This window comes from Aptenodytes patagonicus, chromosome 19, assembly GCF_965638725.1.
Source record: "Aptenodytes patagonicus chromosome 19, bAptPat1.pri.cur, whole genome shotgun sequence".
Classification (NCBI taxonomy): domain Eukaryota; kingdom Metazoa; phylum Chordata; class Aves; order Sphenisciformes; family Spheniscidae; genus Aptenodytes; species Aptenodytes patagonicus.
The window spans coordinates 1,577,605-1,601,049 of record NC_134967.1 but is presented as its reverse complement, the minus strand read 5'-3'; the positions used below and the strand labels follow the sequence as shown (position 1 = coordinate 1,601,049).

The 23,445-nt window shown below is 44.7% G+C and overlaps 1 protein-coding gene across 4 annotated transcripts; it reads right to left on the bottom strand.

The window, feature by feature from the left end:
* Window positions 1-645: 645 nt before the first annotated feature.
* Window positions 646-23,142, bottom strand: HP1BP3 (heterochromatin protein 1 binding protein 3). 4 transcript variants are annotated; one of them, XM_076356388.1, is made up of 13 exons: window positions 23,075-23,142; window positions 14,292-14,491; window positions 13,753-13,855; window positions 12,153-12,303; window positions 11,796-11,955; window positions 10,597-10,740; window positions 9,968-10,048; window positions 8,173-8,327; window positions 7,309-7,399; window positions 6,464-6,623; window positions 3,753-3,864; window positions 2,634-2,771; window positions 646-1,845 (listed from the first exon to the last, which is right to left on the bottom strand). In XM_076356388.1, the coding sequence occupies exons 2-13, from the start codon at window positions 14,385-14,387 to the stop codon at window positions 1,560-1,562; spliced, it is 1,677 nt and encodes a 558-aa protein (XP_076212503.1). In that variant the 5' UTR covers window positions 14,388-14,491; window positions 23,075-23,142; the 3' UTR covers window positions 646-1,559. The 4 variants fall into 4 exon arrangements, with proteins under 4 accessions (XP_076212503.1, XP_076212505.1, XP_076212504.1 ...); XM_076356390.1 differs by lacking the exon at window positions 23,075-23,142 and adding an exon at window positions 22,611-22,708; XM_076356389.1 differs by lacking the exon at window positions 23,075-23,142 and adding an exon at window positions 15,469-15,656.
* Between the last annotated feature and the right edge of the window lie 303 nt (window positions 23,143-23,445).

The following is a 23,445-nucleotide window of genomic DNA, read 5'->3' as shown; positions in this document are numbered from 1 at the left end:
CACCCTCGTCACAGGGCTGGGAACAATTTAGGGCTTTTCTGGAAGAATTTTTTAAACTCCCAGTTGTTAGAGGTAGCACACTGGGATGGCAACTGAAAAGAATCAATTCAATGAGGCTATTTTCTCCTTTTTTGCATTTTATTTCAGAGGTACTTCCACTCCTCTCGGCACTGTACGTGCAAAGCTCTTTCCAAAAGCGCGTTAAACAGACTGTCAGGTCACATTCGAGTCACTGGCGTTGCCCTGTCCAAGGGAGAGGTGGAGACGTGGTGGAGCGTGTTCGGAACGCAGGCGCTGCTCTGCCGAGCGGGGCAGAAGGGGGAAGATTTCAGCTGGTCTTTTTCGTCCCCGCTGGCCACTGACCGGGGGCGGAGGGAAAGAGGAGCAGCAAGAGGTTCAAACAGAGCTTTCTTCTTGCTCACCTTTGTCTCCAGAGAAAATGGGGAAGGAAAAGGTCACAAGTCCGTCCAACTACAGAGCTTGGCAGGGGCTCAGGCTAAAATAGCCCCACTCTTTCACACTGGCAACGTACTTTTACAAAGATTTGCCTCTGCAGCAATCCATGGTGACTGTAATTCGCTCCTCTCTAGATTTCCAGGAGGAGAAAGCTGTGGCGAGGAAGAGAAAGGACACACAAAGCGGGCCTGGAATTTAGTTTCATTTTATTTTAGCAAACTGCATGTTCTTCACTTATCAACATCTCTACATTAGCAATTGTATAGCTCTCCAACTTTTCTTTAAAAAAGGGTAAACAAGAGGTGACAAAACTCAGGCTCTTCATCTTTTAAAAACATTTGAAAGTTGGATTCAAGAAGACTTTTATATATTTTGGTTTTAAGGTAACAGATGTGGCATGGAAACACTAATTCAAATCACCCGCCTAACCGAGAACTACCCCTTTTGGAGCCCCTCTGGCATCAGACGATCAGCAGACGCTGCAGCCTCCGTTTACTGAAGATCTGACTCACCGCCAAACCAACCTTGCTGGTCTGAAGGAGCCAAACGCGCCGTCTCCTCAGCCTGTCGCTCTAACGGCCGAGCAGAAAGAAGCGCCTCCAGGACAGTGCAAGTGCCGTATATACACTGCTTCTTCACAGAAGCGTTAAGGACCTCGTCATGCAGGGGATCTAGGGAGGACTCTCCTGCCGTTGTACCTTCTCATTAAGAATCACATTCCCCCAATCATCCTGTTCCTGCTGTCTAAAGATATAAAGATCTTCTCTGAAGAATTTTTAAAAGCCAACCCTCCCCCCCAAACCCAAGAGGAACACCGTAAAATGTACAGATTATATATGTCCTAGAAAAGTCCTAAAATTATTGCAGAAACTAAAGATGACTTGTTCCAGGGGAGGGGCAGGCACGAGGCACAGCATTGAGATCTAACAAATGCTCGGGTTGGTTTGATTTAGTTTTCAGCTTTTTCCCCATCATTCAAGAAAAAAAAAAAAAAAAAAAAATTAAAGAAGTGTTTAAGCATCAGAACTAAAATACAAATGCACGTTGACTTATAAAACAAGATTGTGGATTTGACCATGGGATTCCCTGACAGTGGAAAAATTTTACTTTTTTGCCCGGAGAGATTTCCTCATGGTGGATTTGCCCTTGGCGGAGGGTTTCACTTCCTTCCTCCCGCTGGCTGCTGGTTTCTTGGAAGAGCTGCCACCAGAGGGTTTCTTGATGGCTGGGGCTGCTGGTTTGGCTTTCTTAGCAGGGGTTTTAACCTTGGGAGGGGGCTTTGCTTTCCCCCGGCGGGCTGCGGGGGTTTTTCTTGGCTTGGGTTTGGACTCTCTTCGCTTCATCGGAGGGGCCCTGCTCCGTGATTTTGGAGGCGGTCTCTTCTGCATCCTGTCAGAGAGAGGGAGACAGCACAAGATCTCAGTGGAGGCGCAAATGCTACCCAGAACAGAGCTGCTGTCGTCAGTTTGCATAAACGAAGCAGATCTTGGCATCCTTGTTCTCTACCACGGATGTTCCTTTATGCAGCGTACATTTCATTAGCTAAATCCCAAGGAGCGAGGACTCCTCTGGTGGATCTTGCCACGCTACGCACTTCTCAATCCCCACAGTGCTCTGCCAGCGAGGTTTCGAACTCCTTTGTTAGGCATATAAACATACAAATAACGACAATGAATCAAAGTCAATTGTCAGAACAATTAAGAGACCTAAGCGCTCTCTCTCCTCTCTAAATGAAATTTTATTACTTAACGAACAACATTTCTCTTAAATCCACATTCTGAGTAAGGCAGGTTTCATATCTGGCTACAGAACTGCAAATAATACTGTAGGGGAAAGTTTTCCTAAGGAAACACTTAATAAATACAAAAAGTCCCATGTGAAACATCACACCTCTGTAAAGCACAACAGGCGACTTTAGGAGACTAAAGGCAATACGAAGAATAAATACAGGCTCTCTTCTCATCTGGAGGAAAAAAGAGGTAAGCCGCAAATTATGGAATGGGGGAGATCATTATCTCTGGAGCAAGGCATAATTAGAAACAACTTCTTCCAACACCTCTGAGCAACAGCCTTGTGGGTAAATAACCACACCAAGAGACAAACCTGTGTGCTCTACAGCTGTGACAGTCACTTTTATTTCATCCGAAGGAGCCCATTCATCTCCCATGCTACCATACCTCTTCTTTGGTGGTGGCTCTTCCTCCTCAGACTCTTCCTCTTCAGATTCTTCTTCCTCCTCAGATTCCTCCTCTTCTTCCTCATCAGATTCCTCAGAGTCCTCATCCTGCTGCTTCTCTGGGTAGAGCACATCTGGGCTACAAGAGGGTTCTTGTCAGAGCGTGACTTACTTCTAAGGATACGACTCCAGGGTCAGCAAGCCTTGGGTAACCCTGGCTTTCATCAGGCACTGCTGCCCATCCTCCTGTAAGGTTACAGCTTCGAGAGCCTAATCCAGAAATACCCCCAAGACTTCCGTGTCTGCCGCTACCTGAAACCAACGTTATTTAGTCTCTGCAATGGCAGACTGTAAGTCATCAGGAATGCCCCAGCCCTAAGCTGCCCTTTCTCTGCTTCTCTCCTCATTGCTCCTTCTCTGCAAACACAGGAAGGCAGACAACAAAGGGACAAGATCAGGCTTCGGTGACTCTGAACGCAGGCTGAAGCCACTGAGGACTTTGTATGCATGCAATAAAAGAAGGTGGGAAGCAGAGACTTCAATGACTACGTTGCCATTTGGCTCTTTGCGGGACACTAAGTCACCATCCCTGGGCTCCACGTGGCCCAGCACAATATACTCTCACAGCAGGAGAAGAAAGGCTGTTTTCGTCTCACAGAAGCTAATCTAGGTCATCTTCCCTCCTCCCACCTCTCCTCCATATCAGCATTAAGAAAGGCAAACAGCTGGGTCCTACTCCTTACGAGCATCCCTGCATTAAGAACACCACCACACTCTACCTGCTCACGTGAGTTTGTTTTAGCATGGGAACACTTAAATAGCCCCCCCATCCTGAAAAAAAAGCATCATGACAGAGTATCTGAGAATATTGAGCCCAATATTTTTATTGCCCTTATAAGCTTCCCTTGCTAATGAAGTCAGCTTTATGTCCACTCACAGTCAGACACGCAAGTAATGTCATTATCTAGAGTAAGGGTGACAACGTTGTGGTTCATCTGTTATTAAACCCTCCACAAAACTTCCCTGTAAATAGGAGGTCGGCCTATGAACTTCAGCACTGCTATCGGACTGACCTATGCGACACTTATCTTGAACATCGTTTTACAGCCAAGCTCTTTACCTAGGATAATAAGGGAAGCAAAGCTGAAAGGTTCCACTGAAGCCCTTTCCGGAAATTTGCTCCATCCAGCCATTCTTCTCACATTTCTGCAGGGTTCTCTTCAGTAGATGCACTGTGGGGGGGGGGGGAATCAGAGAAAGGTTGCGTTACTATCTTTATCCACTTGTCTAACCTTACTGCTCTCTGCAGTGCCCTCTGAAATCAGAGCTGGAGAGTCAGGATGAAGTCTCCTTTGCCCAGGACACCTGCAAAGGAATGAAACAGCACTGGAGACCCGAGACTCGTGAAGACATCACCACATGCTCCTTTCTGCACTCAGCAAAGAGCAGCTGCTGTGTGTAAGACCCAGCTAGATCACTGCATTTAAAAGTTTTAGTATGTCTTATTTCAAGGGAAATCCTCTTGCAGTTAATTTTCAGGAGGAAGATACAAGATACAAGTGTTTGTTCCTGAACACTTAGCAAGTGTGGTTATAAATTTTCCAAAGGAAGAAGTCAAGGACAGTGCAGGTTTTTGATGTCACTATCAAGGGATCCTCCTTTATAAATGCATTCAACAGCGCCATCTAACTACTTCTGTCCAAATTTAATCCAAGTCTCAGCTTTCTTCGGCCTGTTTTCCAAAGCATTTTTTAAAACAAGTCTTTACCCTGTTTTTGCCCTCCTCCTGTTCTAAATTTCGTATGTGGTGCATCTTTCCCCGTTCTGTGGGTTTTTTTGCTTTTGGGTTTGTTTTTGTTATTTTTTAAAAGGAAAATATTTGTTCTAGAAATATGACAATTGCACTTTTGATTCCAGTCTTCTGCTCCATTGTGCACTGTGTAAGAATTGTAACCGAAACTGCTTAAGTACAGGGAATATTTGTCCCTGGCAAAGGGCTGAAGTTGTTTAGTCAGTTCAAAACCATTTTCAGCTTGAGTTAGAGGGACCATTTACATATTTAGCTCCCTCCAAACCAAGGGAAAAGTAAGGCCTGCCCTCAAGCACATTCCAAAGAGATTCACCCGAGGAATAGAAAGAGAACAATCCAAAGAAACACGCTGGCTGAACCGTCATCTGAATCCGTTCTGTATGATTAACGCAGAGGTATTCACTCCAACCACTTAGTCAACACTCCTGAAATGGGCTTTTATCAAGAACTGATACTGCACAGCAAGAGAATCATTTGGGACAGCGCCGCACCTTCACCAGCTTACAGGCTACCTCTGCTGGAATGTTTTACTTTGAATGGCACTGGAAGAGCTTGCACAGCTAATTGAGTTGACTGTAGCCATTAAATTACTAGTGTTGCAACCTTAGGATTGTCATCGTTCAAGAACTCTTTAAAACCTCCACACTTCTATAAACAGGAGCAACACATAAAACATAAGGCTGTTTTTACTCTGGGTACCAGAGATCAATAGCAGCACGTAAAGGATTTGACTCCAGTCAAATCCAGTTATAAGTATGAGGTATAAAATGGGGAGGAGTGCAGAGCACTGGCTCTGCAGCGCGTGCCCGCCTGCTTCTACATCTCACCAGATCTTCCTCCGGTTGCTCTTAAAACAGAGCAGAGATCATAAAAATTCCTTTTATGTAATGGAAGGAGAAAGAAAACAACAGATTGCAAGCTGAAATTTCCTTATCCGACTTGCAAGACTGACAAGCACTGGAGGCTCGTTAAAAGCAAAGGACCAGGGCAGCTTCCAGTGGTCCTGAAAAAAAAAATGGTGCAAGGGCTTAGTAAGCCTGGGAACTCTCTTCCCTGCCCCAAGATTAAGAAGTCACACTTGACATCAGTCTCTAATTGGCAGAAGGCCTCAGGCAACTTCTTTAGCCCACGCTGCTGCGAGGGAACCTGCGCTCGTCCATGTGTTGGTAAGCCCTGCATCAAACAGCCGTGCTGATGCCGTGCTTCAGCTCCAGGTGAAGAGTGTGGGATCAGCAATCTCCTCTCTGGCCCCGTGTCCTGAGGAATGGCACCAGCAGTGTGACACCACAATAACAAACTGATCTACTTTTAGGTTTGACTCTAGTAGAGACTGCTGCGAGCTCATCCTGCTTCAAATGACCTCCAGCCTCGGTTAAACTACTGCACTGGGGCTCAGACCAAATAATGCAAATAAGCCATTAGAAGATCTGCTTTAAAGTCTCTGTTAGTATTGCTTCTGCTAATGCAAAAGTCAAAACAGACATTAGTGTCATTCCTGCGAACAAAGACATGCCAAATGCCTTCCCAAATACAACAGGATTAGTTTCTCTCCTCACTTGCTTGACCTTTTAAAATCAGAGCCAAAGAAGGACCTCAAACAAATCGGTAAGAGGGGTGCTTGTGAATTTTTTTAAAAGTTAGACTATGCAACTTCTCTAAATAAAAAGCAACTAGGAACTGCATTTATGCCAAGCTGTAGCCTTTCAAAATACAGAGAGACAGATTAAATCAACTTGGTGATTTAAGAACAATAAAGTACTTGAATACTCTTCCCCCTTTCTGGGAACATGCTATAGACAAGAGAAACATCCATTATGTCTCAGAAACTAGCCTTTGTCAGGCTTGAAAGGAACTAATGGGAATTAAAAACACTGAGCATCTCTGCAGCACAAAGAGCTGAGCAGCTGTCAGTTCCCCAGCAAGCTCAACCGAATAGTTTAAAGGTGCTGCACAGACACATCTGCAGCTGCAGGACTCTCTCAGCATGTGGAAGAGAAGCGGTACACAGATCGGTACTTTACCCTGGAAGTTGGAGTTGGTCCCTGGGTGGTTTTCCAGGATATACTTCTTCAGCGCTGTGGTGGAGCAGGTCTTCGGTTCGTTCATGGCCGCAATAGCAGACAGGATGGCATCTTCCATCAGAGTCCCACCCAGCAGGGGCTTCTCCCCTGATTTCTTCAGCTATTTTCCAAGGAGGAAGAGAAAAGCATCAAGACAAAATTCTCCCAAACCAGGTCAGGACAAGCTCCTCTGCACCAGGTGGGTCGGCGCTCCTGCATTAGCACAGATACGTTTTATATTAAAACACCGCACAGGGAACGCTGCTCTCCCAGCTTTAATTGGGAGGACAGGCCTATTCAGTCAACTGGCCTGGAGTGCTTTTTATCGGTAACACATTGTCCTAGTCCCCAAATACACTGCAAGGATGTGGCAATCTAAGGGCCTATCACTCAGGGAAGCAATTCAATCAGATCTTCCTCCATCCCACAGACCAAATGTAGCCAAGAGACTTCTGTGGCATAGACATGAGAAAAAGACGTTGCAGACATATGGGGTACCTACTGCACTTACAATTAGTGATGGAAAGGAAAGCTTACCCCACCATCTCCCCTACTGTGCTAGTGAGTCAGAGCTGAAGCAGCGTGTGGAGCACGCTAAGCAAGGAAGGCAGGGGGGTCTGCTCCAGAAATGTAGACCAAGAGGAGAATAAGAGTCCTACTGCTTCATAGTTTGACAACTCCTGAATATGACAGGCTGCTAAAGAAAGGCGTACCCAGTGAAACTGGGAGGGGAAAGGGTGCGTTAACTTATATCCAAGGCTTGTGGTTAGTACAGTCAACAAAACAAGATGAACTCTGGCTCTGACCTGGAATGTCCCAGACGCTCCCTTCCCTGTGATCTGCTCTAACTGGCCCTTCTCTACAGCTCTCTGCAGGGCATTCTTCAACAGCTGGGGTCTGAAATACAGGAGGATAAAGCTTTACTGACACACACTGACAGCTTAAAAAACAAACAGAGAAACAACGCTTTATACAGAGTGTGAGCAGAGCAGTACTTACAAGTGGTATCTGCCTACATACAGACATTTTAAATGGAGATCTGTCAGCAAGTGCTGATTACGTGAGAAGAACAATGTACGTTAGCGGAAATTCAACTGCAACGCTTTCTTGGTGTCACTGCGTATCCAAAACCAGACAAGCTTCACTTGGAAGGATTTACTCATTTTGAAAAGCACATTTGGACTCGGTGGGCAATGAGTCAGTCAGCTCACAGACAAACCAGGGACTGAGTACAAGCCCCTGTAAGAGGTGACCCACAGGGTTTTCCTAGATTTGCTTCTTCCCCAAGCCTTGACCCGCTCCGTATGGGCAAACTTAAAGATTACTGTAAGCGTGTGCCAGCTAAAGCATCCAGAACCAAGTGGGACAAGATCCCAAGGAGAGACCTTCACATCCACGCAGCTAAAGGGGTCTGGTTTTGGTTAAGGGTGGAGGTGCGTAGAGCAATGCTGATGTCAGCGTCAGGAACAAAGATTGGGTGTGGAGGGATGCAGAAAAAGGCACAGCTTTTCCTCAAGCTTTCCTGCAGGCTCTACAACGCAGAGCACCACCTGTCTGCTGCCTGCTGAAATACTGAATTGAATCACCGTGAAGTGAGGCAAAGCCAGAGGAAGGCTGTGTTTCACTGCTCCTCTGCAGCTCTGCTTGCAAAAGCGTACTCCTGCACCTACCTTATATCTACTTTGAGTTTGGGGTAATACTGAGACACATATTTCTTGATCAGGCTGTAAGAAGCTTCCTTCGGCTCACAAAGGCGGGTGAAAGCCAGCGGCAGGATATCTTCCAGCTTGACTTGTTGCTCTGCAGTCGAAGCGGAAGTGCTTTTCTGAAATACACATACTTTTACGCATCAGTGGGGCCTAAAACTCTGAGTTTTCTGAACCAGCAATGCACAGGTGGGGAGAAGTGCTCCTGACACTGGCCACAGATCTGGAAAATCAAGTTCTGTAAGGCAGTTCTTTACATTAGCAATTTTAAAAGTTTAGCAGTTTAAGTAAAATCGAGCAAATTTGGCTGGAATTTTCATAGGAGGCTTAGGAAAGTTTTACAAATATAAATTGTTGAGTATTTAACAATATCTGTATTTTTAATGGTTTCCTTCCTCTTTCTATAGACATTTTCCTCTGCTACCCTTCAATGAGACAGGTGAAAATGATTCACGCTAACATGAAACACAAAAACCAAAGGCAAGGCCTGTTTACACAGGTCAAATCTTCCCAAAAATGAACAGCTAAACAGGAGTGCCTTTTTTATCAGATGACAGAATGAAGTCTTGATTGAAGCCAATGCTCCCTTCTGAATTTTCCTCCATCCCTTTGTTACTACGAGGAGGGGAGGATCAGGAAAAAAACAGTCTGTTCTTTATACAGAAAAGACAGTGGGGAAATGTGCTGAAGTTTAATGATTTTGATGCTGAACAGCAGCTTTGCAAACAGTCAAACAGGTGAGGGTGCTGCTCACCCAGACAGCTGCTCGACTGCTAGCTGAATTCACCGAAAACAAAAGCAAACTATTTGTTTTGCTGCAACACAGAGAAAGTAACTAGGAACAAAGACACCGATATGCTGCCGACAAGAAAAGTGATACCTTGGCAGTTATCAGGTGCCTTGCTCAAACTTCTCGTGGAGCCAGTGAGCTCTATTTAAAAAGAAGTTCACTGCAATTAGTTTACTTCAGTGCCCTAGTAACAAGTGTGTCACTGTTTCGTTCAGTTTTGGGACTTTTGGTCTCCCCAGTAGCCAAGAGATAAGCACCAAGGCGTTACAATACTCTCTTCTGGGTTCACCCGTCTAAGATGCAAGGGGATCGGCAAACCCATCTAAGCATTTTGTAACTGCGGTGTTAGAAATGTGTTTCATACACTCAGCGCAGCAGGGAGCGGAGAACAGAGGTGCTGGAACCATGACTAATTGTGAGGACTAGGCTCAAAAAAACCCACATCACATTTTACTACCTCAGAACAATATACACCCAACATTAGCAGCTTTCTTCCAGAAGCCTTAGGATATTTTCTTCTTCCTCCCTCTGCCCTCACAGCTGATGGAAAAATGTTCATCTGACAGTCCTGAAGACTGAAGTCTTCCATTTATCCATGCAACAGATATAACAGAAACAGCAGTAGCATAAAGCTCTCTTACAATACCTGAGAGGCATCTCTCTCTACCAGGTAAAGACAGAAGAGGAGCTTCATGGTTATTCAGTTTTCTGCCTCTGAACCAAAGCCTAGGGGTTTAATGTAAACATTTTAAAACTAAGATTTTGATTACTCTACTTCATTTTAAATTTCTCATACTAGCTTTCTGATTCTGATTTTAGTGGAATGGGTGTTTTAATTACTGTACTTGGGGAGGAAAAGTACAGCAAGGAGGAGAATACTGTTTGGGTTGGGGTTAGGCTGCATTTCGTAAGATACATGTCTTTCAGTGCAAGATTTTTCAGAGTGTTGTTTAAAATGATCCATCTTACCTTTCTGTCTCTGGCTTTTGGAACAGTTTTTCCTGCATTAGGCACCACCACAAAGCTCCCAGAAGCTCCCTTTCCTTTCACCTAGTTCGAAAGAAAGTCCATTTCAGTCTTTAACAAATAGTAAGAACCTGAAAGAGACTAAGTGACATCATTACGCAGATTTTGAATGCACTGCCACCCTGGTGATGGGCTGTTATGGCAGAGGCCTGATTTGAACCCACTGACATGTCACTAAGATCAGAAACCACAGCCAGACATTAATAACATGCTCTGCTGTCCCGACCAGGAGACCCTAACAGATATCACAGGCATAAATTACAGTGTTAAAAGAAACATGCTGCTGCAGAAGTGAGGTTGTTAGACTCAGTTTGAAGACACATGCTGCTGCAATGCTATATTACACAACACCAAGAAATGGTCATAAATTGCACAAAAGACAACCATGCAAAGTATCTGATTGTCAGAACAATGCTGAAATCCTGTCAGTGTCTAACAAAGTGGAGACAGAGGTTAATTAACCTCCACGAGGGAGAACATGACCACCCCAGACACCTGCTAATGCAGTTTAAGAAACTCCTATGTAATTGAGTAACACCACCTCCAGTGCTGCTCCGCAAAGCAACCCTTACCTGTCTAATGATTCCTCTCTCCAGCTCCCTTTTCAATGCTTGCTTTAGCAGATAGCCTCTCCTCTCAAGCTCCAGGGAAGGGTATTTGTGGATGATGTATTTACGTATTGCAACGACCGATGCACCACTCTTTTGAAAGCACGCCTGAAACAGAAGCAAAAAGTTAGCAGAAACCACCTGCACTGCAATTATCTTGCTGTGGGTCTGGAAAAACACAGATTGAACTGATGCATGCAGGCCAGCACATCGGCGCAGGGTGCCAGGGCTGGCCTTTTCCCCACAATGACTCAAGAGTATAAAATATGACTAACAAAATACTTAACTTTCCCCTTCAGCGTGGCTGAAGGGCAGACAACACAAAAGCAGTACAGTAAGCGCATATCAACTGCTCCCGTATTCTGAAGCACTTACAAGTCATGGCATAAACACTACATGCTACTACAAAATACAGTCACCTCTTGGCAAACCAATGCTGCGCAACTGGTAAGTCATTTTACTAATGTCAGACAGAGTAATCATTAAGTCAGAACAAGTTGGCAATTTTTTTTTTTTTTTTTTAAAGTTGGAGGATTGACATTAGTAAACTAGTCTACTAGTGATGTTGCTCATGATTGCTGTCATCAGTTGTGCTGCTGCTCTCCCCTTGAGGCTTGGTTCACGCACGTTGCCTTCACAGGAGGCCTGGACTCCACCAGCCTCATCCAACTACAACAGCACAGGTCTCTTCTTACAACCAGGAGGGATACAGTAAACCAAGACCAACATCACTTTGGAATGCTAGTTTACAGTATTTCCCTCTGTCCTGAATTAGAATAAGTTAACACTGAAAACAAGCACGTATCAAACAGATGGATTAATCAAGGTTAATCAAGTTAAATATGGCTAGAAGGCACACCAAGTGAAATGATGACAGCAATCAACCAGGTTATGTCATCCTAGCTGTTTCTAATAATGTAATTATGGAGGAAAACAAATTCTAAACAAGGAAATCAGCTACAGGGCCCCCATCATCATCATGGACTCACATTTCAGCTCCATGGCCTTTCAGGCAGAAGCATACATGTCTTACACCGTAAGTTTCCTGCTAACAGACAGCACTATCATCCGTACCATCAGCAAGCTGAAACTGCGGATTTTAGGTGCACAAATTATTCTGCTTTGCAACAGATAAACAAAAGAAACATTTGTCTCCTGCTTACCCTGATGGCCTCAGTTAAAATAGCATCCATTTTGGGACGTGAGGTGGCAGCCATCTGAGTTTGCTTCTGTGCTCTAGCTAGCTGGCTAGCAGAAAGAGTAGCCCATGCAGGAATGGTCTTTTTCACCTTCTTCTCCTTTTCCTTAGACTGATCCTTCTCGCTTAGGAAAAATACAAAGCAATAGTAAGACAAAAGACACTGTAAAACAAGCCAACAAGCAGAACAACAACAACAACAAAGCCCAGAACATCTGACATTGAAAATAATTTAAAGAACATTTTGGTGTTTCGATTAGAAAACCTGACTTTCTTCAGAATCCTACCCAAACCCCTGAATTCAGCACTAAGCAAGCCTTACTCCTTTTTGGTTTCTTCTGAGGACTTTGCTTCCCCCTTCCCTTCATTCTCAGGTTCCTTTGGCTGTTCTGCTTCACTGGATGCAGCAGGCAGGGTTTCATTCTCTTGTTCTTCTCCAACAGAGGCAGATTCCTCAGAGGTGACTTCTGCATCTAACATGTGAAAACGCATCAAGTTACTGCCTGAAACTAGCCTCTATTCTTCAGGAAGGCAGAGGAAAAAAAAAAGCTTAAGAACACACCCCCCAAAATTATTTCCCACCAGACAATTTCTTTTCTCTAATTTAAACAGATGATTTGAATGTAACTTAAGAAGTGAACAGAACTACTGAAAAGAGCTTCAGTAAGGTGCAATCAGCCATCAAATGCCAGAATAACTTCAAACATCATCATGTAGCATTTTCACAATGAACTAATTCCCCCAGTCTTCTCTTAACTCCAGAAGTTACTGTTGCAATCAACCCTCATCAGAGAGGCCTGGGTGGGGAAGGGAGGAGGAAATCAGTACCATGAAACACTAAGATTTTCCCCTAGGTTGAGGTTTGTGTGTTTTTAACTCAGAAAGGTGCAAAAACATGCACCTCTACAAGAAATTTGGATAGATACATACAAGCAGCTTTGTTTACGACCAACTTGTCTTCAAACACCGCTGTTTCTGCACGCTGTGGCACCTGAAGGATTTTAACCATTCAATCACATTTTTCCAGGCTTGGCAAAGCTTTAGACTGCACATGCATTTGCAGAAGCACTTGTCTATCAGTAGGATTAAATCTAGTCAGAAATGAACTTACCAAGCAAATTAACTCCAGCATATTTAGCTGAGAATAGCTTAGAGACCGGGCTGCCTGCTAGGTAAGATGCATATAAACTGCCATTACCCACTTTTTGGATAAAGAGCTGTCTACCGCGACTGCTCCATGCAGTAGACATGTTCTCTGTCTCTGAGAAGGAGTTTAAGCACTCCTGCTACGTTCCTGTGCATAGTTTTCCCATGGAGGCATCATGCATTTAAAATATGCAGTGTATTAATAGTTAGTTTCGTATGTAATTTATTTATTTGTGACACCAAAGAGGACAAAGTCAGTGAAACTAACTGAATACGATACTGAAATGACACATTCTGAGAAACTGAGGGGAAGCTGCTAAGACCAGACACATTAATATTGGACTAGATTTTATGACACATTGCGGTAAAATCCTTTTGTTCAGGAAAAGAAAGAAAGAAAAAAAATTAAATACTTTGTTTTTCCACTCATTAACTCCACCTTTCGATCTCAAGCCATCTTCTGACACTACTGAAACTTCACAATTTCTACCTTTATTCTAAAGAATGTGCAAGCTTAAAAGGGACTATATTTAGTTATATTTTCCTGTCTGGAGCATCAGGGCTTTGCCACGGGGTATGAAGGACAAAACAAATGGGTTCAGACTGAAAAGAGTAGCTGCAAAATACAACTTCCCAATAATCCAGGAAAAGCCTGTGAAAAGAAGCTAAGCATTAGTAGTATTTTAATCACGGCAGTAAGGTTTTTTCAGGAGTTTCAGAACACAAGCTTATGTTTGGATATACATTAACAATCCACTATAGAACTATTACCGTACCTGCTTTGACCTCTTCACCATCAGCAGGTTTGCTTTTGGGAGGAGTTTCCCGGGAAGAAGAATTCACCGAGCGACGGATCGGCATCGTGTCGTCTTCAACTTTCTATAAAAAGTATACAAAAATCAGTACAGATACTGGAAAGAACCAGAAAGTTTTTGAAATGGGATTAAAGTAAATCAAAAAGCAGCATATGTAGAAATGTTCTAGTTACATTTGGATTTTTCAGAATTTTAAAAGATAGTAACTCTCAAACCAGCTTCTTTGAAGCATACTAGGAGAGGATAGTTTCACATTTTACAGTTATAAAAGAAATAATTTCTTTTCAATTCCAAATTAAATGAGATGAGCATTCAAGGATTTTGACAAATACAACATCTCAGAGAAAGCAGAGAAGGGGAAGGAAAGTGCCTACAGGGTTTATTAGACTCCCAATCGAGTTTCCTACAAGCAGGGGAGAAAGAGTACCGAGTAACCTTCAGCAGGACTGGAAGTCAAGGACTGATCCAAGGGCAAGCTTGGAGAGTGGGCCAGCCCCTACCTCACTTAACTTGTCCGTGTGGATCAGCTGAGCTCCCGTTAAGAGTGGAAGCGCCTTATGATGCACGGGTTCAGCTTCAGACAGATCAGTCGCCATTTAAATTAATTTCTAGCCCCAAGTGCAGGTAACACTGTGGAGCCCCAGGTTTTAACCCCAAGGACTTTTTCCTAATGGTTTTCACAGTGCAGTGAGGAGTCAACCTAAAGTACAGAAAAGATGTGGTGTGAAAATTAACAAAACAAAAACATCTACGTCCATGTATCTAACAAACTAAAGATTAAAAAGAAAAGAAGAATAAATGACTTACAGCTTATGACTAACATAACTGACAATCAACACTTGCATTCAACAAAGATGCTAAAACATGTATGCAAACTTGAGTGCTATGGATGTAGCACAAATGGTAAAGGTATAAGCCAGCCCTGCAGCCTGCTCCATTAAAACATATCTGAAAGAATAAAGAGGCTCTTTAACAGAAAGCGTTAATGAAAAGCAGACATTGCACTGTGCCTAACGTAAGGCGTTGAGGTAACCAGTAAAAGTCATTCACTTTGGGTAAAAGCAGGAGCTGACGCATTGATCCAGCTTCTCTCAGCCTAAGGCATTAAACCATTGAATCTCTTAGAAAATACATACGCTGGGGACCCAAACTATGCCCCTCCCAAAATAAACCCCATGCAATTTATAGAAATTAATGAGTCCTTGAACAAGAAAATAAACATCAGAACAGCAGTCTCCGTACCTTCTACAAAAAACCTAAAGCTTTAGAAAACTCTCCTCCGAACACATGCACCGTCATGGGTACCGAATGGGTTAAGCTTAGTTTAACCCTCATCAAGTCTCACCCCTCGCTACCATTACACTTCTACAGCCTTTCTTACCTGTTGCCCATCCACCTGCATCAGCCTCTCCTAAGGGGAGGTGCTCCACTATTTCCATCACAAAACAGAGGGTTTACTTGCTCATTCACCTCCTCTTCTCAGCACCCCCTTTAAAAACCTCAAAAGCAAAGCCTCACCTCTAGCAAACCAAGGCTGGACCCATTCTCCCCCATTCCATCCAAAGGTCAAGCTCCAGATTGCCCTCTTCCCTTCCTTACAGAGAAAGAGCCAAATGCTCCCGATTTCTACCTATTCTGGATGTTTTCTTTTGCTCAGATGAGAAGGCAGGCACTTACCATAAATTTTCACTTTTAATAGGTATTTCCCCAGCCTGAGTGTCTTCCTCTTGAACGGAGACCTAACATCACTCCTGGCACTGTTTTCAAGATGACTTTCACCACAGTTTCAGCACTTTGCACTGCATTCTCCATTGCAGGGGTGGATGCTCCGTACCACATCAATACCACCTCAATTACTCCGCATTCTTGCCCAAAAATACAGTCCTCTTATTACTCGGCAGTGGGGACTCCTAACCGATCAGAGGGATTTTCTCTACCTCAGTTATTTTCCCAGGCAAACCAAAACCCAGCTCATCTGCACGGAGCACTTTTGTTAAACCTCCAAGCTGTGTAAGTAGTTTCCATTCAGAAACCAGCGGCAGTGAAAGAAGAGCTGAGGGGAATGTACGTTAAGATACGACGGTTCACCAGGCTGGTGCTGCAAGAGGCTACATCATCATACCTACAAGATCTCCTCCCCAAATAATAAACCGGTAAATTAATAAACTAATTCCACTGCTGCTGCAGGTGGGTGCAGTGTCACGTCAGGTGCACACACCTACGGCACAACCGACAGAGAGACTTTCATTTCAGGGGAACTAGACACATCACTTGGCAGCACTTCCACAGAAGGTGCTCTAAAAGACATTCATCTAGCTGGCCATCTTCAAAACGCAGCGCTTCTAACAGCTAAAGGCAGTCTATCCACTTCTGCAACATCTACGACTTCTCCTTTGACACCGAACAGTCATTCTGAAAAATGACAGTGAAATAGTCCTGTCTCAGTACCAGTAAAAACAAATGAGTGTAACAGCGCCAGATGTTTTCTTCTGAGACAAAACAGAAAAATCAAAACACACTACATGCCAAAAACAAAATAAATGAGATGAACGAAGCTTTCTTACGAAATTTCAGGATGGGAAAAAAAGTACTAACAGCCAACTAGAACATACGAACTATAGCCCAGCACATTTTTTTTTTTTGGCCTATTTTAAGGGACCTTCCTCCCTGAAGTGCGGAAAGTGAGAGGATAAATGAAAATTTTCACCAGGCTTCAGCTCAGTATCAAATGTTTTTTCTAGCAAGCATAGCCTGAAGCCCTTTAAGAAAATGCCAGCATTTCATAGAATCATAGAATCATTGAGGTTGGAAAAGACCTCTAAGATCATCGAGTCCAACCATCGACCCACCACCACCACGCCCACTAAACCATGTCCCTAAGTGCCTCATCTACTCGTCTTTTAAATACCTCCAGGGGTATTTTGAAGTGAGTCCTAAAATAACCAATTACAGATCCATCCTCAGGGAAATTGGTTGGGGGCTACAAAAGACGCTTTCCCTGGGATTACTAACACACACATACAAGCATGCACTGTGGCTGCCCTGGTCCTGGGTTTTATTTTTTTTCAAACTGTGTGACCTGCACATCACACGCATGAAAACATAGTACTCCCAATTTTGACTTAAAATTCCCCAAGTTCTGAAAAAAAACTTTTGTTTAGATCACATTATAAACTACTCGAGTCTTTTTGCTCTCAAGAGTGAAACTCAACACAGCGCAATTCATAACTTCAGTGCCTGCAATACATGCAAATAATATCATCCAGCCGAAATTCAGAGTGACCCAAACAGGAGCTTGTTGATTCCCTCTGCATTTCCATGTGTGGATCATCTTCTGCTCAAAAGGCCAAGGGAATCAAAGGGGCAGGAGGATAATCTCCTATTGACTTCAAAGCACCGATATTCTCAAGGGGCAAAGTCACAAGCACCACCATGTGAAAGCATCACAGCTCAAGGACTGCTCTTGCTTAGCGCCTATTTCTTTGCACAGAGGGATCAAAAGCAGTTTTCGGGACTGGGTGTGAAATGTCAACTACAAACAGGCCTGAATTTACTTTCTCAAAAAGATAAAGCAAAAGACTAGAAGGTTTTGCAACAGCAATGCAGGAAAATTCTCATTCCCCCCTCCAAATAAAACGGTAGATTTATCTAACGGAAAAATCAAGTCACCCAAACCAACTGTTACCTGGACACCCTATTTCATGTATGGGAAACTAAGACATCTTTAAACGTGTACCACAGCTACTATTACAAGCATCACTCTTAATAAAAAACAATTGGAAAATAATAACTGTATTTTGCATTTACACAAATGTCAAAGAAACAAACACTGTGATTAGAAAGTGGGAAAAGGCCATCAATTGAGGATGCAGGTTTTCAAGGTGGTTGTTGGGTAACTCTCATGTACGCTTAAATCTGATCAACTGTCAGAAAAAAAAATAATCACATCAGCAATGAAACAAACATCAGGATACCAATCTTTTCAAAAAGTTGCTTGAAAGTACAGATAACAACTCCTCACATAGCTACTCACACTCATTTTCCCATGGGTCATTTGAACTGCAGGTTCACAGGTTCCCCAGCTATCATGAACTAGTCATTTCAAAGCTGGTAATCCAGCAAGGAGCTGGTAAGCGACAAAAGCCCCCAACTTTCTGGATTTCTAGATGAGCAGGAATGGTCGATAGTGTCCAGTCTCCCAGCTCAGGGAGCGGCCACTAATGGAAGATCCAGTCAAAGGTACAGGTGGCTTTCCATGAACTATTATGAAAAACTGTAGCAATTTCCTCCTGAGCTATCAGCACATCGTTTAGGGAAAAAAAAAAGGGGGGGAGGCTTCAGGTGAGACAAACACATTTTGGATAATATTTCAGAAGAGTGGAGTCCCCCCACCAATGTAACAGACAAAAGAACGTTAAAAAAAAAAGTTAATTTGAGACGTAGTTTGGCTGACTCCTTGAATTTCTGCTGGCCATAAGATTTTCCAGCTTATCTCAGACTTCAATCTCATTCGAGGGAAAATATTTCAGGATAAAAATCAGGTCTCGAACGTGGCAAGCCAACTGTCAGGCTGGTGGAAATACCAAGTCACAAGGACTTGGGGTAGGGTGCACAGGCTGAGCGGACTGAAAACAAATATGCAATGGAAAACTGAGAAAGCATATCCAATCCTGTGCCGTTAAGGGTGTCCACTTACTGTTACACGACACGTATACCGGTGATTGATGTGCTCTTAGACATGACTTGGTATATGGCACGCTACGCGGGTCCAGAAATCAGGTCAAAAAGGGCTAGAAAAAAGTTATGTTCTTCCAGATTTGAAGCCAGGGTGTCAAGGGATACAAACCCGCCAACCTTACAAGCGACACAAGCAAGAATGACTGACTATTATCAGAAAGGCTCAAAAAGCAAAGTAACTGGATTTCAAGAACAGGCTATTGATTATCATGCAATTATCTACTAGTTTCTAAAGCTAAATTGAGCAGAAGAGCATTTAAACATCTCAGAAGCTGCAGAAAAAAGCACAGGAAACGTTAATATTTTCACAAAGCAAAAATAGAAATCCAAACCAAACATGCCAAAATATTACCTTCTAAATCGCAAGTTGGCCAACTTTTTAAAGACTTCTGGCCCTCTGAAATCCTCAAAGCTCTTCCCTAAAAATCCAGTTCAGGTAGAATATACCTTATCGAAACCCCCAATATCTATAACGTCACAGAATATATCATCCAGCAACATCTTTGATACAAATTTGTGTTACAAAATGTATCTGTTAAAAGTTCTCAGCTGACTGCCTGCCACAGCCTGCTTCACAAAGATGTTCTAGCATTTACTGATCTCCCTTTTGTTTTTGCAGTTCACCGAGCTGCCTGTTGTCTTGATTAAGTCAGACCAGTAGTATTTAGTCATTTAAAACAGCCTAAAAACATGCAGAGGAGTAAAATACCTTACTGAATACAGAATACGAGTTAGTCCCCGCTTCTAATCCTTATTTGGCAACCTGCTCGGAAATTCACTCCCGTTTCACATCTGGCTGAGCATTACTTCACAACTGGCATTCCCATCACTTTTGTTGCCATTCAACAAGTTTTGTGCTAACTTCGTCCCGATCCTTACGGACACCACGCTGCATCGATTTCCTGGGAGGTGTCCTAGTTAAGCGGACTTTTCAATCGCGTGCCTCCTCCTGACCAAGCTACAAGGGCTGCATTTGCAACTCTCTTGCGGTTGAGTCTCCGAGAGATCTGTTACAGGCTATCTGAGCCCCAAGCTGCTACAAGCATTATAAACCATCTTGTTTCAATTAAAGAAGAATAGTAAAGATCCAATAGCTCACCACTTGCCAGGCAAGAAATTCTTTGGCTTGACTAGTGTTACAGTTTCTATTTCCATCCACTCCTTCCCTATACAGTGTTAAGGAGGGGAACAACAAATCCCAAGTACGTTAGGGTTCAGGGAAGCACAGTGATAATCTTTCACGTTTCTAGTATCTAAACACACGCATTCCTACACACGGAGACCCAAAGGAGAGTTTCTCTAAGTCTAAAGATACATTTTCATTTCAGGGTAGCATTGAATTTGGACCCGTGACTCTAAAAGCCATGAATGCAACCTGACCTACACCTTGCCTATCCTGTTGACTTTTACAGAGCAAAGCAAAGATTAAATACTGCCCTTCTGCACACGTGGATGCTGCTTTCACCGCAAAAAAAAAAAAAAAAGGCACATTACTACAGTGAGATTGATGCTCTGCCTCCCCACCTGGGACTCAGCTCAGCACCTTGTCTCCCCTAGGATATAATACCGGAATTCAAAGTCAGCTCAATCTCAACAGATGTTTATTAAAATACCAAGTAACAACACAGGCCTCACCTCCGCTATTCTTAACCACCAAGAATGCCAGCTCAATATAAAAACCACTATAGGTTTCAGATTATTTCTCAATCAATCTTTGACCTATGCAGAAGACAGTAACAGCAGATCATTTCCGTGGCTTGGATTATCTTCTTTTCCTATACCCAGGAGTTCTTCTTCACATCCCCAAACACACAGCCAAAGCCAGGTAGTGTGCAACTTAAATTATGCCACCATCATACCTAGAAACTCGCAAAAACTTCAGCTAATGGACTAATATGAAGCAGAATTTCTGCTTGCATAGCTGTCTAAAAATAATCCCTCTCCGCGCTGATGCTCAGGATTGTGACAGTGACAATCTCTGTGGGACAACAGTTTTTGAATAATTTTTGGCTAGCATGGTCCTTGATCCAGATTCTCCATGTGCTGCCACTGACACAAGCAGCTAAGGAATGAAATTGCCTGTATTAGAGCACACAGGGTTCAGCTTTAAGTTTAGAACAGGTTTAGGTCACAAACTTAAAACTACTCCAACATGAAAATCCACTGCTGAAAGTTTCATAGCCTTGGATGAAATATCTTAATTCCAGTATCCAACATTATGAATTTTGACAAGCCACTGACACTTGAATGAAAATTTAGGCCGGTAACACTACATACCAGGGTAAGAACCTTTTATAGGCAACATCCTTCTTGCTTAGATGGATTAAATTTAAAACCACTATGCAAACCCTCCTCCCGAACTATTACTTATTCAGCCGTCACTTACTATTATTATGTATAGTTTTGTACTCTAGAAAAGCTATGATTTCCTTGCAGTCTATATAAAATCTACTCACGCCTCATATTAGAGTCCATCAATGTAAAACTTCTTTTATTCTCTCTCATGGAAGTTAAAATCCTCAGAGCACCCTGGGTCACTTGTAACAAAACTCTGACAAAAGATTCACACATCAGTTTCTATTGAAAGGGAAAACACAAAAGATATTCTGAAAACAAAAATAATTCAAGCAACTACTACCTGAGGAAAGTGCACAATGCATCGAAGAGCTAATTAATTAGTAGGCACATGCAGGTAAAGGGGAGAAAGGCTGCAAAAGCCAGTAGATGTTTTCAAGGCATATACACCAAGTTCTCCCCCCCAACAGAAATTGTGTGTATTTTTTTTCCCCTACCCATTCCTCATTTCCAAGGACTTCCCACTCTGTCCACCAATCTTTTTAAGTCCCTCCTGAGGAAGGCAAGTGCTCTCCTGCCCAGTCCATCAAAACACCTCCATTCTCTAACTGAACTCGTCAGCGATACCTTCCTCTCCTCTCATTCCCCCTGTGCACACTGTCCTCACATGGAGGAGCTTAATAGTGTGACATTGTTTATAAACATGAGTACTTCTGGACCTTTCCCGCCTCAGTAAGATAGCTGCTTGCCAAAGATTGTTGGCCAACTATTTCTTGAAGATGCTAAAAATACTATTTATGGTAAAAACAAACAAACAAACAGTCACATGCTTGGAAATCAGAGTGCAACTATTACTCAAAAGGCCTGATAAGAACTGAGAAGTGACACGCTTGTTAACCCAGAAATAATTCAGTGGCCAAGTAAGACTCCTGAAAAGAGTAACCTGTGAAATACCACAGATATGAGCAAACTGTCAGTCTCTGCTACACTTTAAAAGGAGCGAACACACCCACAACCCGACATTAGCTAAGTTTTCTTCTCCTGCAGCACAGGCTGAGCAGTCCCCCGTGATTTGCAGACACCGGTGACTGTGAAAACAGTTAGAATACAGGCGGGAAGGATTTATTCTGAACAGCGTCTCTGGTCTGGAGCTGTCCTCAGGCACCGTAAGCTGGTGGAGCCCCTCTGGCCTGGCAAGAGCTACACCAGTTTACATCAGCTAAGATTTTGGTACGCTGCTCCTTCTCTCCTTAAGTCTTTGCAAGGTTTTAACGGAAAAACCACAGTCCAGAGTGGCAATAAGGATAACGAACCCAGAATGGAAGCCTCTCTGGAACAGTCCCATTCCAGACTGGAATGTAATAGCCTTCTCTATGGAGAAGCATGTGCAGTAAGGAGAGGAAGGTAATTAACATTCTTTAACCAGGCTCTGACCACCACAGGGTCTCGGGGAGGAACTCAGAAGTGCCTAGTAGTCTCACGCTTAGGCCTGTATCCATCTCCAGCAGCACCGAGAGGGATTAAGAGCTTCTTTTTGGAAGCAGAGCCACACTGAAGTCTCGGACAGAGGTTTTCCTCGAGTGGCGGCACTTCTCTGGCCTCTGATGAAGTGAGTTTGTGGAGGGGAAAAAACACAACCAAGCAACCAAAACGCGGAAAGGCTACCGCAGGAGCTAAGGCACTTCCCAAGTTTATAAATAGCGATTATTTATTGTGTCGCACCCCCATCGGCCCCTCCTGCCGCTGACCTTCCCCCCGCGACCCGCGGCACACCCGCCGGTGTTTACCAGGTGTCAGCGGGACGGGAGAGGCGGTTTTGACGCCCGCACCTCCTTTGTGAGAGACGACGAGGGGCCGGGGGCCCGCACCTCGCCAGGCCCGGCCGCGGCGCCCGCAGCTCCCCGGCCCGGCGACACCCGAGGGCCGGGGCCGCCTCCTTGGGCCTGGATGGGGGCGAGCCCGGCGCACCGCGGGCCTCCCCGGGTACGAGGGGGAGGGAAGCAGGCCGCGCTGCCCACCGCGACAGCACCCCCTATCCGCGCAGCGTGTCGCGACTCGTCACGACAGCCGTCCCCCCCCCCCCGAGGCCTGTCAGGGAGGGGGCGCGGCGCTGAGGGGAGTTCCCGGGCCCCTCCGGCGGCCCCGCCAGGCCGCCCCCGCGCCTCACGCGCACCACCCCGCGGCCTACCGGGCCCGCCCCCCCCGCCCCGCCGCGGCGCCGGGACGGGCGGGTGGGCGGGGGGGGACTCACCAGCAGGCCCGGCGGACACAAAGCGGCCCCTCTAATGGCGGCGGCGGAGGGGGAACCGGCGGGGGGGAGGCCGGGGCAAAGGGGCGGGGGCGGGACCGCGGGGGGGGTGTGGCCGCGGCGCGCGGTGGGGGGGCGGGCCGCGGCGGCGCCGCCGGCCAATGGGAGGCCGCGGGCATTTTTCGAACACCGCCCCCCCTTTCCCCTCCGCCTCCACGTCGCGCGGGGGTGTGTGTGAGGGAAAGTGCGCATGCGCGGAGCCGTCCCGTCCCGCGGCTCCGCCCACGCCGCAAACACAACTGCGGGGCGGGGCGGGGCGGGGCGGGGCGGGGCGCGTGCGCCTCCTCGGCGGCCGTTAGTGGCTCTGCGCGCGC